The 18,481-nt window shown below is 36.0% G+C and overlaps 1 protein-coding gene across 1 annotated transcript in view; it reads left to right on the top strand.

The window, feature by feature from the left end:
- The first annotated feature begins 1,173 nt into the window (after window positions 1-1,173).
- Window positions 1,174-18,481, top strand: part of LOC127411952 (fibulin-7) — a 34,713-nt gene continuing 17,405 nt past the window's right edge. Inside the window, exons 1-3 of the mRNA XM_051647914.1 lie at window positions 1,174-1,418; window positions 3,245-3,407; window positions 12,855-13,031. Of these exons, the coding sequence (XP_051503874.1) occupies window positions 1,341-1,418; window positions 3,245-3,407; window positions 12,855-13,031 (418 nt within the window). The 5' untranslated portion in view covers window positions 1,174-1,340. The remainder of the gene's footprint in view (window positions 1,419-3,244; window positions 3,408-12,854; window positions 13,032-18,481) is intronic.

The following is an 18,481-nucleotide window of genomic DNA, read 5'->3' on the forward strand; positions in this document are numbered from 1 at the left end:
GAGTTGTGCGTGGATGCCGCGGAGAATAGCGTGAAGCCTTCACACGCACTAGGTCTCCGTAGTAACGTGCTCAACAAGCCACATGATAAGATGTGCGGATTGACGGTCTCAGACGCGGAGGCAACTGAGATTCATCCTCCGCCACCGGATTGAGGCGAGTCACTACGCCACCACGAGGACTTAGGGCGCATTGGGAATTGGGCATTCCAAATTGAGGAGAAAAGCGGAGAAAAATCAACAAAACAAAAAAGAGTACCCTGCATTAGTAGACTACACTAATGTGCCTTTTGCTTTAGTAGGAGGTATTTACAGCATCAGCTGCGTTTGGGAGTAGGCTACCTTTGCGAATCGGTTCGTTTGGGCTGTTCATTTCAAAGAACCTGTCCACAACCGAGTCATCCCTCAAAAATGTTCCCGAGAAGTTCCGGTTGGCGTTTAACATTTTATTTTTGTAGTAAAATTGCTGTTTATCAATATGTTGTTTACAAGATAGCGTCAAACGTTGTGTTGTTTATTGTTATTGTTAAAAACATCACTGTTCCCATTGCAATATTCATAAAAGTGTTAATTATTAAACATAAACTATTCCCAATGTTGTGAGCAATATTGTCCCAACGGGACCATAAAACACATTGTTTTTCTGAAGTGTGACGAATATGATCGAAACCGACTGATCCGTATTGACTGATCCAATCACTATGAAGATTCATTTGTTTGTTGAATACTTTTAATGCTATAAAATGTCAAATGACTCACTTGAATTCATTTTAATCAAACAACCATCCATTATTAGCCTATTTCTTTTTGCACAAATTATGTTGGTCCATCAATATAAAAAAAATAAAATAAAATAAAATAATAATAATATATATATATATATATATATATATATATATATATATATATATATATATATATATATTTTATTTTATTTTATTTTATTTATTTTTTTTTTCCAATTTTGATACACTCTGTGAGCATAAAAAAAATCTAATTTTCCTGAAGGTGTGACTTTAGCCCCGTTGTACCCTACTCCTAAACAGACTCATTACCGTCGAGTGATCCACAAACGCTTTGCGAATCGAGTGAACCGATTCACTTAAAGAATTGTTCGTTCGCGAATCGTACATCTCTACTCCACAGGCGCTCTCAGCTGAGTCTTCATGAGGAACACATGTGGGAGCATCTTTACAAACTTCTGAACAGGCTTAAAAACATTTCATTTTGTTTGGTTCGTCGAGTGTTTAACTACAGTTCCGAACCGTAAACACGGGTGAGGATTATAAAACTGATACGAGAAGAAAACCGGCGGCTTTTACAAAGATTCAGACATTTGAAGGATGAATTTATCATATCCATACACACTTTGTCTTTTGCTATCCGTTTTATCAATGTATGGCTGTAACGAGGCGATACAGGTGAGTGTGGGCATTTATAATAAAATAATAGTATTTTTGTTTTTAATAATTGATTAAATATATTTATATAATGCATCATATTGCATTTAAATAGCCTACCTACATAAATATGTACGTATTTCCATGGGTTGCAAAACATCTGGAATGTTGCATTGGCAATGAAAGCAACAACAATTAGTTGGACTAACATTTGATAAGAATGTGGCTTAGTAGCCTACATTTATCTGAATACCCAAAAAGTATGGAGTTATAATTGTGCCATAATTCTGCGCGCACAAAATTATATTTTGAGCGCACAAAAAATGTTCTGCGTGCGCAAGATGATATTTTGAGCATGCAAAAAGGTATTTTGCACGCGGAGTGGGTAGGAGGAGAAAGCTAAATTTAAGAATTCTGAGCAAATTTACATTCAAATAAACTTTATTCAAGCGCAAAATTGATTTTCATTGGCTCAGAATGAATGTATCTTTACAAGAAGATACATTGCTTTACAAAACTGAGTTCAAGCGCATGCAAAATAACTTTTTGTGCACTCAAAATATCATTTGTGCGTGCAGAATATTTTTTTTTTTGCACTCAAAATATCATCTTGCACGTGCAAAATAACTTTTTTTGCGCTCAAAATATCATATTGCCCGTGCAGAATTTTTATTTATTTTTTTGCACTCAAAATATCATCTTGCGCGTGCAGAACTGTGGCACATATATAACTCCATAAAAAAGTGTCCATAAAAAGTTTTGTGCCACACTAAACTGTATGGATGCAATTACATTACATAACAAAATATCAAGGCAAGTGGCATCTGTAAACACTTCACTTTTCTAGTGTCCCTGTGGACTTAATAGTGGATTTATGAAGTCAGTTCCTCTCAAGTTCACATTCACGCAGGTGTCTGTGCAGAGTAACCACAGGTGTAGTTCAAGTTTGACAACCAGAAAGTGTCCAACTGTCTGAACAGTATAGCTATTGTTCTACCATTTAAAACCCATCAAGCTGCTTGAAAAGTGTGCCTTTGCTATCTTTTTAAAAAGAAATGCCTCTTAGATTGATATTTCAATACAATGACATTCATAAGCCACACGATTTGATGTGTTCTTAACTGTTGGAGACCTTCAAAGCTTTATCATTAAATGTGTTTGATGCATTTTTTTGTAAAGAACTGCCTTTATTTACCAAGGCAAAAGCTTGGTGAATTTTCAAGCCAATGCATTTCCTTTCTCTTCCAACGAGAGTGTAACTGCAATGATAAACAAACGGAAGACCGACCCTTTGGACAAAAGTCCTTTGGAGACATCTGCCTAACAGCTTCTTGTCAAACTGCCATGAAACTGTGGCAAAAAAAAGAAAGGTTAGACTCTTACATGTGGTTTCTTGAGTGGACCGTAGAGGTTGCCCACTGACCGAATGCACAATCCAAATGCATTTGGGACAACATTAATTTGGATAAATTGATCTTAATTGGAGTAATATTTGTGTTTCTAAGGGAACTTGGTTGCCTAGTTCTCTGGCATGCTGGCACGTTGATTACCACCTAAACATTGGCCTGAGCTTTCATGTTATACTCCATTGGAGTAACCTTTATGCATGACATCACCCACAACATCTGGCCTTGATAATTCATATGTGCCATTTTTCTTTTTCATACAAAGCTGATGTTTAGTGGGAATGTTCCTTGCAATAGTTTTTGATGTCCAATATCTCCTTCAAATGAGGCTGTGCTCTTTGAATCAAGCGACTCTGTAATTAAGGGATAACTCCTTGCCATCAAATTGTAACCAGGTGCTCTGTTGGTTGCCTAACTGGACTTTGGGGTTTTATGCCTTAGGGTTGTATGGATAAGCAGAGAGTGATGGGGATATTGCGTCAAATGGAGAAGTTTCTAAAAGGACAAGAGATCCGATTCCTGGAAGGGCTTCGGATTATGAAGTCCAAACTCACCAATCTTCAAAACTCTGTGTCCAAGTTCCCACAAGCAGACCAGTCCTCGTGTAAGTACGCTGTGACATAACACATGACATATTATATACAGTTGTAGCCAAAAATATTGGCACCCTTGGTAAATGTGAGCAAAGAAGGCTGTGAAAAAATATGTTTTTATTGTTTATTCTTTGATATTTCATTCAAAATATTCACATAAATCAAACCTTTAATTGAAGTAAACTAATTGAAAGGGGGGTGGGGGACAAATCTCATAATTAAATAAATATTTTTCTCCAAAACACATTTGCCACTATCATTTGCACCCCTTGAAATTCTTATGAGTAAAATGTATTTGAAGTAGAGCTGTCAGAATTAATGCGTTAACACATGCGATTAATTTAAAAAGTTTAACTTGTTAATTTTTCTTAAATCACAATTAACGCATTTACCGTTAATACGGCATAAATACTTATGTGAAGGGCGGAACCTTTGCAATGTGTCCCCCCGGAGTCATTACACTGACGCACACTTCACAAACAGACAGTGCCAGAGCTCTTCTACCAAGGAGCCTACAAGCTTAGCATAAAATAGCATAACGTGGAGTTCCCATTGACATTCTATGGGTGGTACTGTCGTAATCCTCTCCTATGATAGAGCCACAGAGGTTGTTATCTTAGTAAATAAAATAATCTCTGACAGCGCTTCCCTGTCAGCGATACAATGATGGAGAAAGGAGCTCTAAGCACTGTATGATGTACAAGACAATAGCCCAGGTGGGACTTGTAAGGCGCATTTTAATTACCACAGAAGCAAGTCAAGTCTTAACTATCACCAGAATGCAGAATGAGACGTTTTTGTCTGGAAGCACTTTTCATGGTAAGTTCAGAGGCTTACTGATGCGAATCATGAACGCAGCTTCACGATTGCTGTAACAAAGCGGATAGCCACATTCTACCGGCAGATTAATATTGTGGAGGATGAGAGTTTAAGAGATTTAATGCCCATTGCAATGAATATGCAACCTATGTGGAGACTAGTTATTTCAATTAGTCAAACTCCACTTAGACTTTGGGAAACTTTTAATTTTACTCAAATTGGTGCTATTTTAGTGCATTCCTTGTGGAAAGCTTTGTTTGGAAAATGTTAATAAAGCATTATATTGTTACATATTGTTTTGTTTTCTTTCCTAAGATGGAAATAAATGCATTTTGACAAGAAATGAAGTATATATAGTGTCAAATTTAATCACTTTCAAAATCTGCGATTAATCGCGATTAACTACAAAAAAGTATGTAATTAATCGCAATTAAAAAATGTAATCGAGTGACAGCACTAATCTGAAGTATATTCCCATTCATATTTTACATTTTTTAGTACATCTGGGTGACTAGGAAGATGAAATTGTTCCACCATTACTTCCTGTTTCACAGGGGTATAAATATGAGGTAAAATTCAAAGGCCAAATTCCCTTAGCCATCCATCACTATGGGTAAGACCAAAGAATAAAGTTATGATGTGCGGCACAAAGGTTATTGAGCTTCACAAAATGGGAAGTGGCTATAAGAACATTTCTAAAGCATTGACAATACCCATATTCAATATCAGGGCAATAATTAACAAGTTGCAATCAACTGGAGATGTTAAGAATCGGCCTGGAAGAGGACGTATGTCTATATTGTCCCCACGAATAGTGAGGATGATGGTACGAGTGGCCAGAAATTCTCCAATGATCACAGCTGGAGACCTGCAGAAATTAGTTGGGTCTTGGGGTCAGAAAGTCTCCAAAACTACAATCAGATGTCACCTACATCACCGCAAGTTGTTTGTGAGGGTTTCGAGACAAAAGCCTCTGCTCTCACCCAACAACAAACTTTTCAGTTTGCCAGACACTACTAAAACTTCAAATGGGACCGGGTTCTGTGGTCAGATAAAACAAAAATTTGGCAGCAAACACCAGAGATGGGTTTAATGCACATGTAGCCATATGGAAAAGTACCCCATGCCCAAGGTTAAATATGGTGGTGGATCTTTAATGTTGTGCGGCTTTTTTTATGCCAGAGGTCCTGGACATCTTGTTCGGATACATGACATCATGGACTCTATCAAATACCAACAGATACTAAATCAAAACCTGACTGCCTCTGCCAGAAACTTAAAATGGGCCCTGGTTTTTCAGCAGGAAAATGATCCGAAACACACATCAAAATCAACCCAAAAATGGTTCTCTAACCACAAAATCAAGGTTGTGCCATGGCCATCTTAGTCCCCTGACCTGAACCCCATAGAAAACCTGTAGGGTGAACTGAAGAGGAGAGTCCAGCATGTGGACCTCAGTTATTTGAGGGATCTGGAGAGATTCTGTAAGGAGGAATGGTCTCAGATCCCTTGCCATGTGTTCTCCAACCTCATTAGGCATTATAGGAGAAGACTCAGCGCTGTTATCTTGGCAAAGGGAGGTTCAAAGTATTGAATAAAAGGGTGCCAATAATTATGCCACACATATATTTGACAAAAATATTAGTTTTTTTGATAAAACTTGAGTTGTTTTTGCAATTGTTTGATTTCCATTATAGAATAGATTTTTGTGAACATTTTGAATGAAAGATCGAAAGAATAAACAATAAGCTTTACTCATTCTTGATTACTATTATTCACATTTAAAGTAATCAAAACAATGAAGTAATACAAATGAAAATATGGAAATCAGGTAGTGATCAAAAAACAATGCTAAATATATCAAAACTTACCTTATATTTTAGCTTCTTCAATCAACTTCACATGGCTTTTAAAAAGTATTGGAGTTCCCATGTATGCTGGACACTTGTTGGTGACGCTATCTGGTCAAACTCATCCATTTAAAAAAATATATACTTATATATATATATATATATATATATATATATATATATATATATATATATATATATATATTAAATGAAACAAATAGTTTTGTTAAGAAATTCATACATAGGCAAAACTTTTATTTGTCTACAACACTAATTTCAAGCATTTTATCACAAACCTTAGATTAAAATGTCAGTAACATTTTCTATGAAGCCCATATTTATAATACATTGTAAAGGCATTATAATGCATTAGTAATGTATCATAATACATCTTATAATATGTTATAACTTGTTATAAATAAAACAACAATTATAATACATTATAATACTTCCCTATTCATAGTTATACATTACAGTATAATGCATTATAACACAAGCAACATTCAATTTTATCTGCAGAAGTTATAATGTTTTATATATATTTGTAATATATATATATAATAGGTATGCTTTAAGTAAAGTGGCAAAAGCAATGTCTTCTTATGAACATTCATAAGATCTTTTTAAGTGGTTATAAGACATTACAAGTAATGCTGGATGTTATATACAGTACACATGCACAAAATACAAAATAACACATATTCAATGTGAATTTGTAACACTTGTAAAGCTACAGGGTTAAAATATATCAGAAATTCCCTCTTGAGAAAACAAATTGTATGTTGATCACACATGTAGCCAATCTTCGTGGGTGTAAACACACCCAAGAATAATAATAATAATAAAAATCAAACTGATTCTATACTGGGCTCTATTCAATAAACTGCATCTTATTTGGAGACTTATTTTTTAAATAACTTCCATTATATAATTCTGACTTGTAATGTATTGTATGTTACATGTTTATGTTATGGCTCTTTATAAGAAGATATTGCTTTTGTAACTTTACTTAAAGCAGGCAAAGGCCACTTATAATATATATGATCACGTCATAAAGCCTGTTGACTGTTTACACTGTACAGCACTTATACGATTAACTTTATTAACTTCTGCTGCGTTAAAACTGGATTGTACGAAAACGAATGACTCTTATTTCCAAAGAATGCAAGCAATCAACCAACAGAATTTCCAATCTATCCAATACAGGCATCACATTTTAGCTAGCCTCCTATCCAACACTTTATTTTAAGAATTTATGCAATACAAATGATTGATGTATGTCAATAACCTCTAATACCCTTTCCTTGTCTTATTCCAAACCTCGTTCAAAGTCTCGTTTTCTATCTATCTTCCGTGGTGTACAAAAGATATTTTCCAATTTAAATCATGGTAATTTTTCAGGTTTGGGTAAGGGGTTAGATTTTATGGTTAGGTTTAGGTTAGGGGTTAAAGTTAGAAAAAATTGTAATGACCAAAAATCATTTGTTGGTTAATTTATTTTTCTCTACGTGAGTACAAATTTGTATGTTTTTGTATGAGCCAATTCTTACAATTTCCCCATCTCATAGCCTACTTTTTCTTCGACTGGTCATGAGACCGGGATACATTATTTCCATGGACCATTTGAACGTAAAGTATTCAGTCTTCACTAAATGTATTAGGAACATTTTCTTTAAGACTAAACCCTCATAACCTGCATGTCCACTCCTCAGATTTAACTTTCTGAACTCTGACTAAATGTTTCCGCTCAGAGCAGGTGTTTATGATGTAATTTGGGCATCTGGATTTGCTGGCTTCATAGACCTCAGCTCTCGAGCATTGTAAAACATACTTCAAAGTCTTATATGAAAAATGTAAACCTGCAGGCTGGTTTAGATTGGTACAGGCCATTTTCATCTCTCAAGTAATCTTAATGGCAATGGAAAACCATTCTGTAGAGCTGGAGCCATTTTGAGGTTATAATGAGTGCTTTGGCATTCAAAATCAAAGAAAGCAAACCAAAAATTATTGAAATTCTTGGGCTGAAACAAAAGTGATTCTTGTGATTCATAACTAATCATTAAGTAAGCTCCACCGCTTTGAATACTGTTGCTCGCTCAGACAAACTTTATGGAAATTAATTGGACATTTCCGTGAACAGCAGTATTTTCCAACATAGTTTCATGACAACTCGTAATAATTCGTACAATATGATGAAATAGTAAAATATTGGACGACTTGGCTTGTACGAATACGCACAAGTTTTATTCCCAAAGAGACCAACCAAGGTTAGGTTTGGGGTTTGGGTTAGTGGTTAACTTTGGAAAATACAACTGAAACCGCACACTCACACAAAGACAGACAACAGAACACAAGACAGACTAATAGCAGCCGGTGCCAGCCTAACATCACTTCAGTCTGTTACGATGGACTTCAGAGGATGAATTGATGCCAACTCCAACCATAAGACATGGGATACTTCATATGCCACTGCCTGAACCTTGGACTTAGGATAGAACTCACCGAAATTACCGGCCGGTTGAACTGCGATGCACCAAACTGATCTCTGCCTGCATCATCTCGGTCTAATGATGGACTATACTCTTGAAATGGAATACATAGACTATCAATTAATTGCCAACAAAACCCTTCATCAGGGAACTAACAAGAACAATGCATCTATGTGAACTTCTGCAGTTAATCCAGGATGGACTTCAAAGACATTAGTCATTAATCTTACTTTTCTTACAAAATCTTTGTTTATACACTGACCCTTAACACTTACTTAGTTTAATCATTTTAAACCATGACTTGCACTGCACAAAAATAACTAATATTGGCATTATATTCATGATGTTAGCCAGAGGGGAACTGGCCCCCACAGTGAGCCTGGTTTCTCCCACGGTTATTTTTCTCCATTAACCAACATCTTATGGAGTTTTGTGTTCCTTGACACAGTCGCCTTCGGCTTGCTTACTGGGTTTATAAATACAATTATTATTTAATTACTTATTTTTAAACACAATTCACAATCATATTTTATCAAACTACACAATGATGACTCTAAGACATTATAGATATTACAGTTTCATTTTCTGTTAATGCCTGATCTTCTGTAAAGTTGCTTTGAAACGATGTGTGTTGTGAAATGCGCTATACAAATAAAAATGACTTGACTTGATCTGACTTGACTGACATGGGACGATGATGCCACGGTCCTGTCAGACCAAAACCCAGACTGACAGAGTGACAGGACCGTGACAACAAGAGCATGTAATACATGTTCATTTGCGAACAAGGGCTGGCAAATATAATCCATAGCATGCACTTCTAAAGATTTGGAAAAGGATAACAGTGTTTTTACCATCATTTGTTTGGATAATTTTAGTAAAAATCTGTTTAAATCTCTCCAGACACACAGAACTTTCATAGACTTACTGTACATTAGAAGAGAGCAAAAGCTTGTCAGATAATATGGCAGACAGCAACCGTTGCAAAGGTTGGATTGGTCAGTAATATTTCTTAAGGTGAGGCTTAGTGAAGGGTCAATTGGCGTAACTGGCTGATGAGTTATTGGAATAAATTATTTAAATCAGGAAAATCAATGGGGCTACACTTAAGGGCCTTCTCTCATATCCAGTTGGTGACCATTGAAATGCTTTATGATCATGTATTTTCAAATGATTTGCCAAATAAATGCCAACATAAGTATTCAGTCAATAAACAAAGTTGTTTTTGGCAAGTAGTTACTGCATGGAGTCTTTATAAATCTAATAAATGAGCTGAAATGCTGCAAAACTCCAACAAATAAAAGATCTCTCTGAATCTGGAACTGTTTGTGTTTTTATAAGTATGAAATGACTTCCTTCCTTAAAAAAGGAATGGTCTGGCTAGTTCTTGACATTCGGAAAGGAGACCAAGGTCTTGACTGCCTCAGTATTTTATAGCTGAAGTAAGGGCATGTGTAGTTGTGTCATTTGGCCCAAGTTGAAAGTGCTCAAGGCTTCATGAACTGGGCTTGGCTGCAGGAATGATCAAGTGTTACTTTTATTTGTAGTGGCTAATGCTTGACAGGGAAAAATTGAGCAGATTCCAGTGGTCATCTTCTATACTGAAGCACCGAAATGTGCAGTTCTCCATTTCTAAAAGCAACTCCATAAAGATAAAGGCATTTTAAATTAACATTCTCAAAGTGTGCTTTTTTTATTCAAAGTTTTGCCACAAATCCAACATGCGTTAGTTGTTCCCTTGCACACAGTATGTTACATAAGGCAATGGGGCTTGTGAATTTAAATGTGACTCTGAAAAGCTACACTTATAATAAATGCAGAATAGTTTTTATTTACTATGGGTTTTTTATATGTTAACATGATAATACCATGTTTTCTAAACATATACCATGGTAATACCATGGTATTCTTTGTATTTACCATTGTACATGGTAATCATTCCTAGGTAATTTTTGAACCAATATAGACAAGATGAATTGAGCATTTTATAGAGCAGGACCAACATATTGACATTGGCCATTTTTGGTTTCTTTTTATGAGTATCGTATATTGCTTAAAGGTTAAGTATAAGGTCAACATAAAATAGCTTTCACAACCCCTTTTACATACTTGTGGTGTTAAAAGGATATTAAAAAAATATTGCAGAATTTTTTTCATTAGGAATCGACTGGATTGTGCAAAGTGGTCTTTATATGACAGTGGGGGAGGGATTGAAAAATAAGAGGGCTTGGTGATGTCAGCCGAAAAAGTAAAGTCATTTCCGAGGCGGTGCAATTCATGATAATAAAAAAGACAACATTTTTTAGTCTGGAATTATGTGCATCAGCTAATTGTAAGACTAGGAAACATTTTTAACCCTCCTATTGTATTCAGAATCTGAATGCACCTTTTATATTTGCGGGTCAATTTTGACCCTGTGGAATTTAAGCTTATAAATCATTCAAGTCAAGTCATTTTTATTTGTATAGCGCTTTTCACAACACACATTGTTTCAGAGCAGCTTTACAGAAAATGAAACTGTAATATCTATAAAGTCTTAAGAGTCATCATTGTGTAATTGTAAATTGTGTATACAAATAAATAATTAAATAGTTAAATAATAATTGTATTTATAACCCCAGTGAGCAAGCCGATGGCGGCTGTGGCAAGGAACACAAAACTCCATAAGATGTTGGTTAATGGAGAAAAATAACCTTGGGAGAAACCAGGCTCACTGTGGGGGCCAGTTCCCCTCTGACTAACATCATGAATATAATGCCAATATTACTTATTTATGTGCAGTGCAGGTCATGGTTTAAAATGAGTAAACTAAGTAAGTATTAAGGGCCGGTGTTAAAAAAAAAAAGGATTTTGTATGAACTCATAACCCTACGGTTTTCATCTAAAACTATATTGTAAGTCATTAATACATTTTTAACTGTTCATACATGTAAAAAGATGTATATTTTTGGCATGTTAACTGACAAATATAAAAGTTATTAATTAATATGCCATTTTGTTTTTAGAAATAATAAAATGTAGAACTTCTTTGACATTTCAAAATATACATTAATTACAGCAAAACCAGTGTGATACATGTGAAGACATCTTTTTTATCAACATTTCTGTGAAATGTTATCTAAATATAACATAATCTACAATTTATATTAACATCTAATTGAGAATTACTAGTAATTTGAATTAATATCCTATTACTCATAACTGCTCAATACAACTTGGTGGTCAAAAGTTATGATACCAACATATTCATTATCAACTAAACATCATCAAAGCAACTGTATAACTCAAGTATACAACATTAATACTTCTTTACTATGTTTTAAAGCAAAATCTATTCTATTAACTTGCATGAACTGTTCAATGTTGATGTGTGAGTATGATGTAAGCTGGTTCGGCATCAGATGGCTACGGAGTAAAATGTGGACAGTTTCCTCTTTCAAGCCCAATTTAGACTAATGTGTGCATGAATCTTTGCTCTCGTCACACCCCCTTTACACAGTAGTACCTTTGATTTAGTTTATTGGTTATGTTTGTTACATCTGTACATGAATGTGTGTGTGCATGTTTGTAAACAAGATTCAGTCCCAGTGAGAGATAAAAAAAAGTGTGTGAGTGAGTTTAGGAAAGAGGCTTAATGTAAGTGAAATGAAAAAGTATAAGTAAAAAAATCTAATTCGTAGATGTACAAAAAAATCTACATAAATCATGTGCAAAGCCATAATTGATGTCCGGGTAAGAATTGACCCGCGAACACAAAAGATGTAAAAAAAATTTAATGGACAATTCAGCTCAATCATGAACAATTTTATTAATAAATCTGAAAAATATAAATAAAAAATAAATAAATTACTATGTATATTTTGATAGTCTTGACAAAGTCACAGTGTTTGGTTTCCATACTAAAAACGATGTGGAATAAAATAATTATTATCTACCTCTCCAGGGTCAAAAATGACCCGAACACAATAGGAGGGTAAATAAAGTCAACATGAAAATCAACTAAATTTACCCTCTTTATTTTATGACATTTCATGTTGACCAATTAGACATGAACAACAAACAAGCGCTGGTCCTTGTTTTTCTACATGGCACATGTTTTTTTGTTTCCCTGTTTGTAAGCTGTCTGTTTGAAATGAGGCATTTCCTATCTTTTCCCATGACGGACTCAACACTTAGGAACATATGCTTGCCTTCTGGCAAAATATCCCAACATTTTTGCATGCAGTGACCTCTTTCTTTTCCGACATTCCGCCTTAACCCCGCTACTTTATCTCTCTTTCTCTTTTCATCTTATCTCCAGCCCAGTTCTCATGTCCATCTCTAATGGCTCCAACCCACGGAAGGAAGTTTGGCTCCAAGTACCTGGTGGGACATGAGGTCCATTTCACATGTTCTCAGGGTTATCGCTTGGTGGGGCCAGGGACACGCGTGTGTCAGGAGAATGGCACCTGGAGTGGAGTCAGTGTCGTCTGTAAAGGTGTGTCAATAAGCTTCAACTTGACATTCATCATACACTTTTAATTGTGGAACCTCAATGAGTGAATATCATTAACTGCTGGAGATATAAAAATGTTCTTTGGTCTCACATTGGCTATTAATGTGCACTAACTAAAGTTTTACACCTAAAGAAATGTATAGTACTTTTGACAAATGTTTATAAATTGATTAATGCTTTTTTGCTTATGCATGATGATGCAGTAGTGCCAATGGGCATCAGTATAAAGACCAAGACCACTGTTGATTGGCCAGAAAACAACTAAACACTTTACATAGGCTGCATTTCCACTGACAACCAATTCAAATTTTTTCACAGATTTCTGGCATAGATTAGATCATGTTGCACGCTTGCAAACAACAACAACACTGAATTGAATTTCTTCAGTTTGGGCCACTTTTAAATTTTGATTTTGGTCACCAATTCTCCTTTAAATTTACAGTAGTCAGATAAAACAGTGTGTATTACCCTCATACATGGCATACAAATTCTCTGCCATATAACTACTCTGCACATGTAACTATATCTATCTTACTGAATACGTGGAATTCCTGGACTAAGATACAGAGACTGCTGTTTTATTGTTGTGAGCTGGTAATCTAAAATCCCATTCAACATTACTGAGATAGTGTCGGAATACCTGTGCATGTGAAAGAAGCTATGAACAGCACTGCTTGGGTAAGGTACACTACACACAGTTACACACACAGATAAGCTGTGCATAAAGAAAGAGGGGCATTCTTCGCCATTGAGCTGCACTGAATGAAGCTCTCGTTAAAGTAGCATTAAATGTCCCGAAACGCAGGAAAACACCTGTTCTTGCATTCCTGTCCACGGTGCCGTCTCAATGGCCTTCATGCTTCGAGTCCAGTCAGCTGGATGGGATACTGTAAAAAGAGCCAGCCTCAGAGTTTATGTTTCAACTCGGACTGACACTACATTACCAGCCAAATGTCTGGACACACTTGACTGGATTTATGTTTTATTTTATAATCTTAAAAAACCATTTGATTTCGGGGGCCTGGGTAGCTCAGTGGTAAAATATGCTGGCTACCACCCCTGGAGTTCGCTAGCTTGCTAGTTCGAATCCCAGAGCGTGCTGAGTGACTCCAGCCAGGTCTCCTAAGCAACCAAATTGGCCTGGTTGCTAGGGAGGGTAGAGTCACTTGGGGTAAACTCCTCGTGATCACTATAATGTGCGTGACTGCTATAATGCGGTTCGTTCTCGGTGGGGCGCGTGGTGAGTTGAATGTGGTTGCCGCGGTGGATGGCATGAAGCCTCCACACGCACTATGCCTCCATGGCAACACGCTCAGCAAGCCATGAGATACGATGCATGGGGTTTGACTGTCTCAGATGTGGAGGCAACTGGGATTCGTCCCCCACCACCCAGACTGAGGTGAATCACTATGTGACCACGAGGACTTAAAAGCACATTGGGCATTCCAAATTGGGAGAAAAAGGGGAAAAATACCCCCCCCCCCCCCCAAAAAAAACAAAAACATTTGATTTCAAGGCTTATCGTTAAATGCTTCAAATTAGTTTTATAGACAAAAATAAATTGTGCATACATGTGAATTTCTTTACAAAACCTAAGGGGCAAATTCACTAAACAATGGCACTACTTTTGCATACAATATGTCTTTGTCTTATTCACTAAGCACTTGCAATCAAGTGGAATCTGCTGAAATAGCACTTTGGTGTATTCCCAAAAAATGTTTTCTTCTTCTTTTAACTACAAGCCTCCTCCTTCATTTCTATGTAAATTAGGCTCATTATAGATCATGCTTTATTCACAAAACTCGTTGCACTATTAGAATCAGAATGAGCTTTATTGCCAAGTGTTCTCACATACACAAGGAATTTTATTTGGTGAAATGAGAAACAAGTGCACACAGAACATTACAGTGAGACACAGAATATAAAACAAGGTAAGAGTATAAATAGACATCCCAAAAAAATAGGACACATAACATAGAATGCCGTATGTACAGGCTTGGGGAGTAACGGAATACATGTAACAGGATTACGTATTTAAAATTATTATCAAGAATATGATTTATTGCTCTAATATCAAAGGTCTTTCTAGTAAAAAAGAAATGATGATCCAACGTGAATTTTCTTGATAAAAAAATATGATCGTGTCTGGTAACATGCATGTAAAATGGCTAGAAATAGCATTTTAGCTTAGCGTAAAGCTGACAATTTACACAAGGTTTATTTCTGTTTCTTCTGCTCCAAACTTACTTCAAACGTACTTCTCTGTCTGCTCGTATGAATGTAACACATCATAAGAAAGTGTTTCACCGCTGTTCAAATGCACTTTGGATCGCATCATTTATATGTATAAATGTTTTCCATCTGAAAGGACTAAATATTAAATGAAACAAATGACAATAAAATGCAAAGTAATCTCTTCAGTAATCAAAATACTTTTTGAATGTAACTGTATTCTGATTATCAGTGATTTAAATTGTAACTGTAGTGGAATACAGTTACTTATACTTTGTATTTTAAATACGTAATCCCGTTACATGTATTCAGTTACTCGCTAAACCTGAATATAAATGTTAAAATATAAGTTGCATTCATTTTTTCAAAAATTAAAACCTATTTGTCCTTAGTTTGAAAGTAGCAGGACAACTTAAACCACTCAATTATAAATGATAATAAAGAAATACAAAACTGCTTTCTACACTGTTAAAAATGTTCCCATAAAAAAACAGTAAAGAACTGGCAGCAGGGTTGCCAGCAAGTTACTGTAAAATTAACAGTATCTTGCTGTAGCTGAAATTTACAGTTTGCTACTGTTTTTGCAAATACAGCATAAAGCTGTTATTTTACTACCTTTACAGTAAAATACTGACAAAAGGATTAGCAGTTAATTACTGTTTATTTGCACTTTTTCACAAGAGGTATATTTGCAGGATTTTACTGTAAACTACAGTAAAAATACACTACATGCTACTGTATAAGCTGTTGAGTAATGGACTGCTAGCAAAAAGGACTACAATGTGTTTACTTTTTTCTAAACCTTGTGATTTCATAAATTATTCCTTAGTCTTGCAATAACAAATACCATGTTTTAATAGTGTATAAATGTAGCCTTTGAAATAGTGACTTAAACTTTTAAGACAAATAATACAGCTTCAAAGTGTCTTTTCAAAACGTCTCTCTTTATTTGCAAAACCCCATTCTTGCAAAACATCTGTACAAAATTATAAGGCAATTGGTAAAACAAAGCCCAAAGCTGATTTGGGTAAATAAACTTACATTTCAGCCAGATAAATAATAAATACATATTATAACAAATAATAACAAATCTCTGTCTGTCCAAACACTGAACTCTGGACACAAACACTCAGTAAATAACTGAGAAAGTGGCTGAATGAATGACTAAAACAGTGTGTGTGAGTGTCTGAGAAAGTGTTTGTGTGAGTTTGTGTGTGTGTGTGTGCATGTGTTTGTGTGTGAGTGTTTGTGTGTGTGTGTGTGTGTGTGTGTGTGAGTTTATGTGTATTGAGTGTGTGTGTGTGTGTGTGTGTGAGAGAGAGAGAGAGTGTTTGTGTGAGTTTGTGTGTGTTGAGTGTTTGTGTGTGAGTGTGTGTGTGTGTGTGTGTGTGTGTGTGTGTGAGTTTATGTGTATTGAGTGTGTGTGTGTGTGTGTGTGTGAGAGAGAGAGAGAGTGTTTGTGTGAGTTTGTGTGTGTTGAGTGTGTGTGTGTGAGACTGTTTGTGTGTGTGTGAGAGTGTTTGTGTGAGTTTGTGTGTGTTGAGTGTGTGTGTGTGTGTGAGAGAGAGTTTTTGTGTGAGTTTGTGTGTGTTGAGTATTTGTGTGTGTGTGTGTGTGTGAGAGTGTTTGTGTGTGTGTGTGTGTGTGTGTGTGTGTGTGAGAGAGTGTTTGTGTAAGTTTGTGTGTATTGAGTGTGTGTGTGAGAGAGTGTTTGTGTGTGTGTGTGTGTGTGTGTGTGTTTGTGTGTGTGTGAGAGAAAGTGTTTGTGTGAGTTTGTGTGTACTGAGTGTGTGTGTGAGAGAGTGTTTGTGTGTGTGTGTGCGTGTGTGTGTGTGAGAGTGCTTGTGTGTGTTGAGTGCGTGTGTGTGTGTGTGTGTGTGTGAGAGAGTGTTTGTGTGTGTGTGTGTGTGTGTGTGAGAGTGCTTATGTGTGTTGAGTGCGTGTGTGTGTGTGTGTGTGTGTGTGAGAGAGTGTTTGTGTGAGTTTGTGTGTGTTGAGTGTGTGTGTGTGAGATAGTGTTCGTATGTGAGTGTTTGTGTGAGTTTGAGTGAGTTGAGTGAGTGTGTGTGTGTGAATGACTGGGTTCACTGACTTATATAAAGTCCCACTCAAAGTCCATTAGTTTCTTTAGTAGACTGGAGACACGAGGGTTGACTGATGTCATCTTTTTCTGGGCGACTTTCCCCGTATGCTTTGACAGGACTTTGCCTCATCCAGCCTTGGTGCCTCTCTCAGAATTTATCCTGATGAAACTCCTGAAAAACAAATGTGTGTATTCATAATTAGTGTCAGGAGAGCTTTCTTAAAGGAATAGATCACCCAAATATAAAAATTCAATCATCATTTACTCACCTTAATGCCATGCCAGATGTGTATGATTTTCTATCATCATCAGAACACAAACGAAGATGCCTGTCATTTCAGCACACTACAGAGACAACAATGGAACGTTATTTAAATCAAATTTGCAACGTTGTTTGAAGACTGCACTTCGCAGAATAAAAAGAAGTTACGTTTTTATGAATCTCACCCTGTAATATGGAAGATCCGTTTCAGAAATCCAGCTGTACTCGGTGTCACAGTTACAGTTGGTTTCCCACTGAAACAAGTGTTTAAAAAGTTAGATACAATTCCAGTATCACCAGTGTTTTCAGATTAAAAGAGAAGGAATATCATGCATCCCTGCATAAAACTTAACATTATCAGCTGTACAGCTGCGTTTCCCAAAAGCGTTGTATACTTCGACTTCGTCGTAAGTAGATTGTAGAAAGTATTGTCACCAATGGTTTCTACAACCTATTTAATCTTACAATGCTTTTGCGATTTGCAGCCCAGATCTGAACGTTAAAGTTGTTAACGTTATCTGACTACACTGACCGCTTAAGTGAGGTGTTTCTGCACTGTTATGTGTGTCAGCTCAGACTCCAATCTCAAATCTGACATGCAAATTAACCAATTAACCCAAATCCAGTGCATTATTCAATCTGACAGCAAATCACTTAAAGAAAACAATTTTAGTAAAAGAAACAAAGATCTTGGGCTTAAAGACAGAAATATAACGTTACAAACAGCTTATTTAGTTGATATTGGGATCTGATGGCAGGTAGGCTACCAAAATCATTATCACAGCACAATATGAGTTGAATATAAATTTAATGTTTTATGGCTATGCTAAAAAGCAAATCAAAAGGGTACTCACC

The sequence above is a fragment of the Myxocyprinus asiaticus genome, chromosome 21, assembly GCF_019703515.2.
Source record: "Myxocyprinus asiaticus isolate MX2 ecotype Aquarium Trade chromosome 21, UBuf_Myxa_2, whole genome shotgun sequence".
NCBI lineage: Eukaryota > Metazoa > Chordata > Actinopteri > Cypriniformes > Catostomidae > Myxocyprinus > Myxocyprinus asiaticus.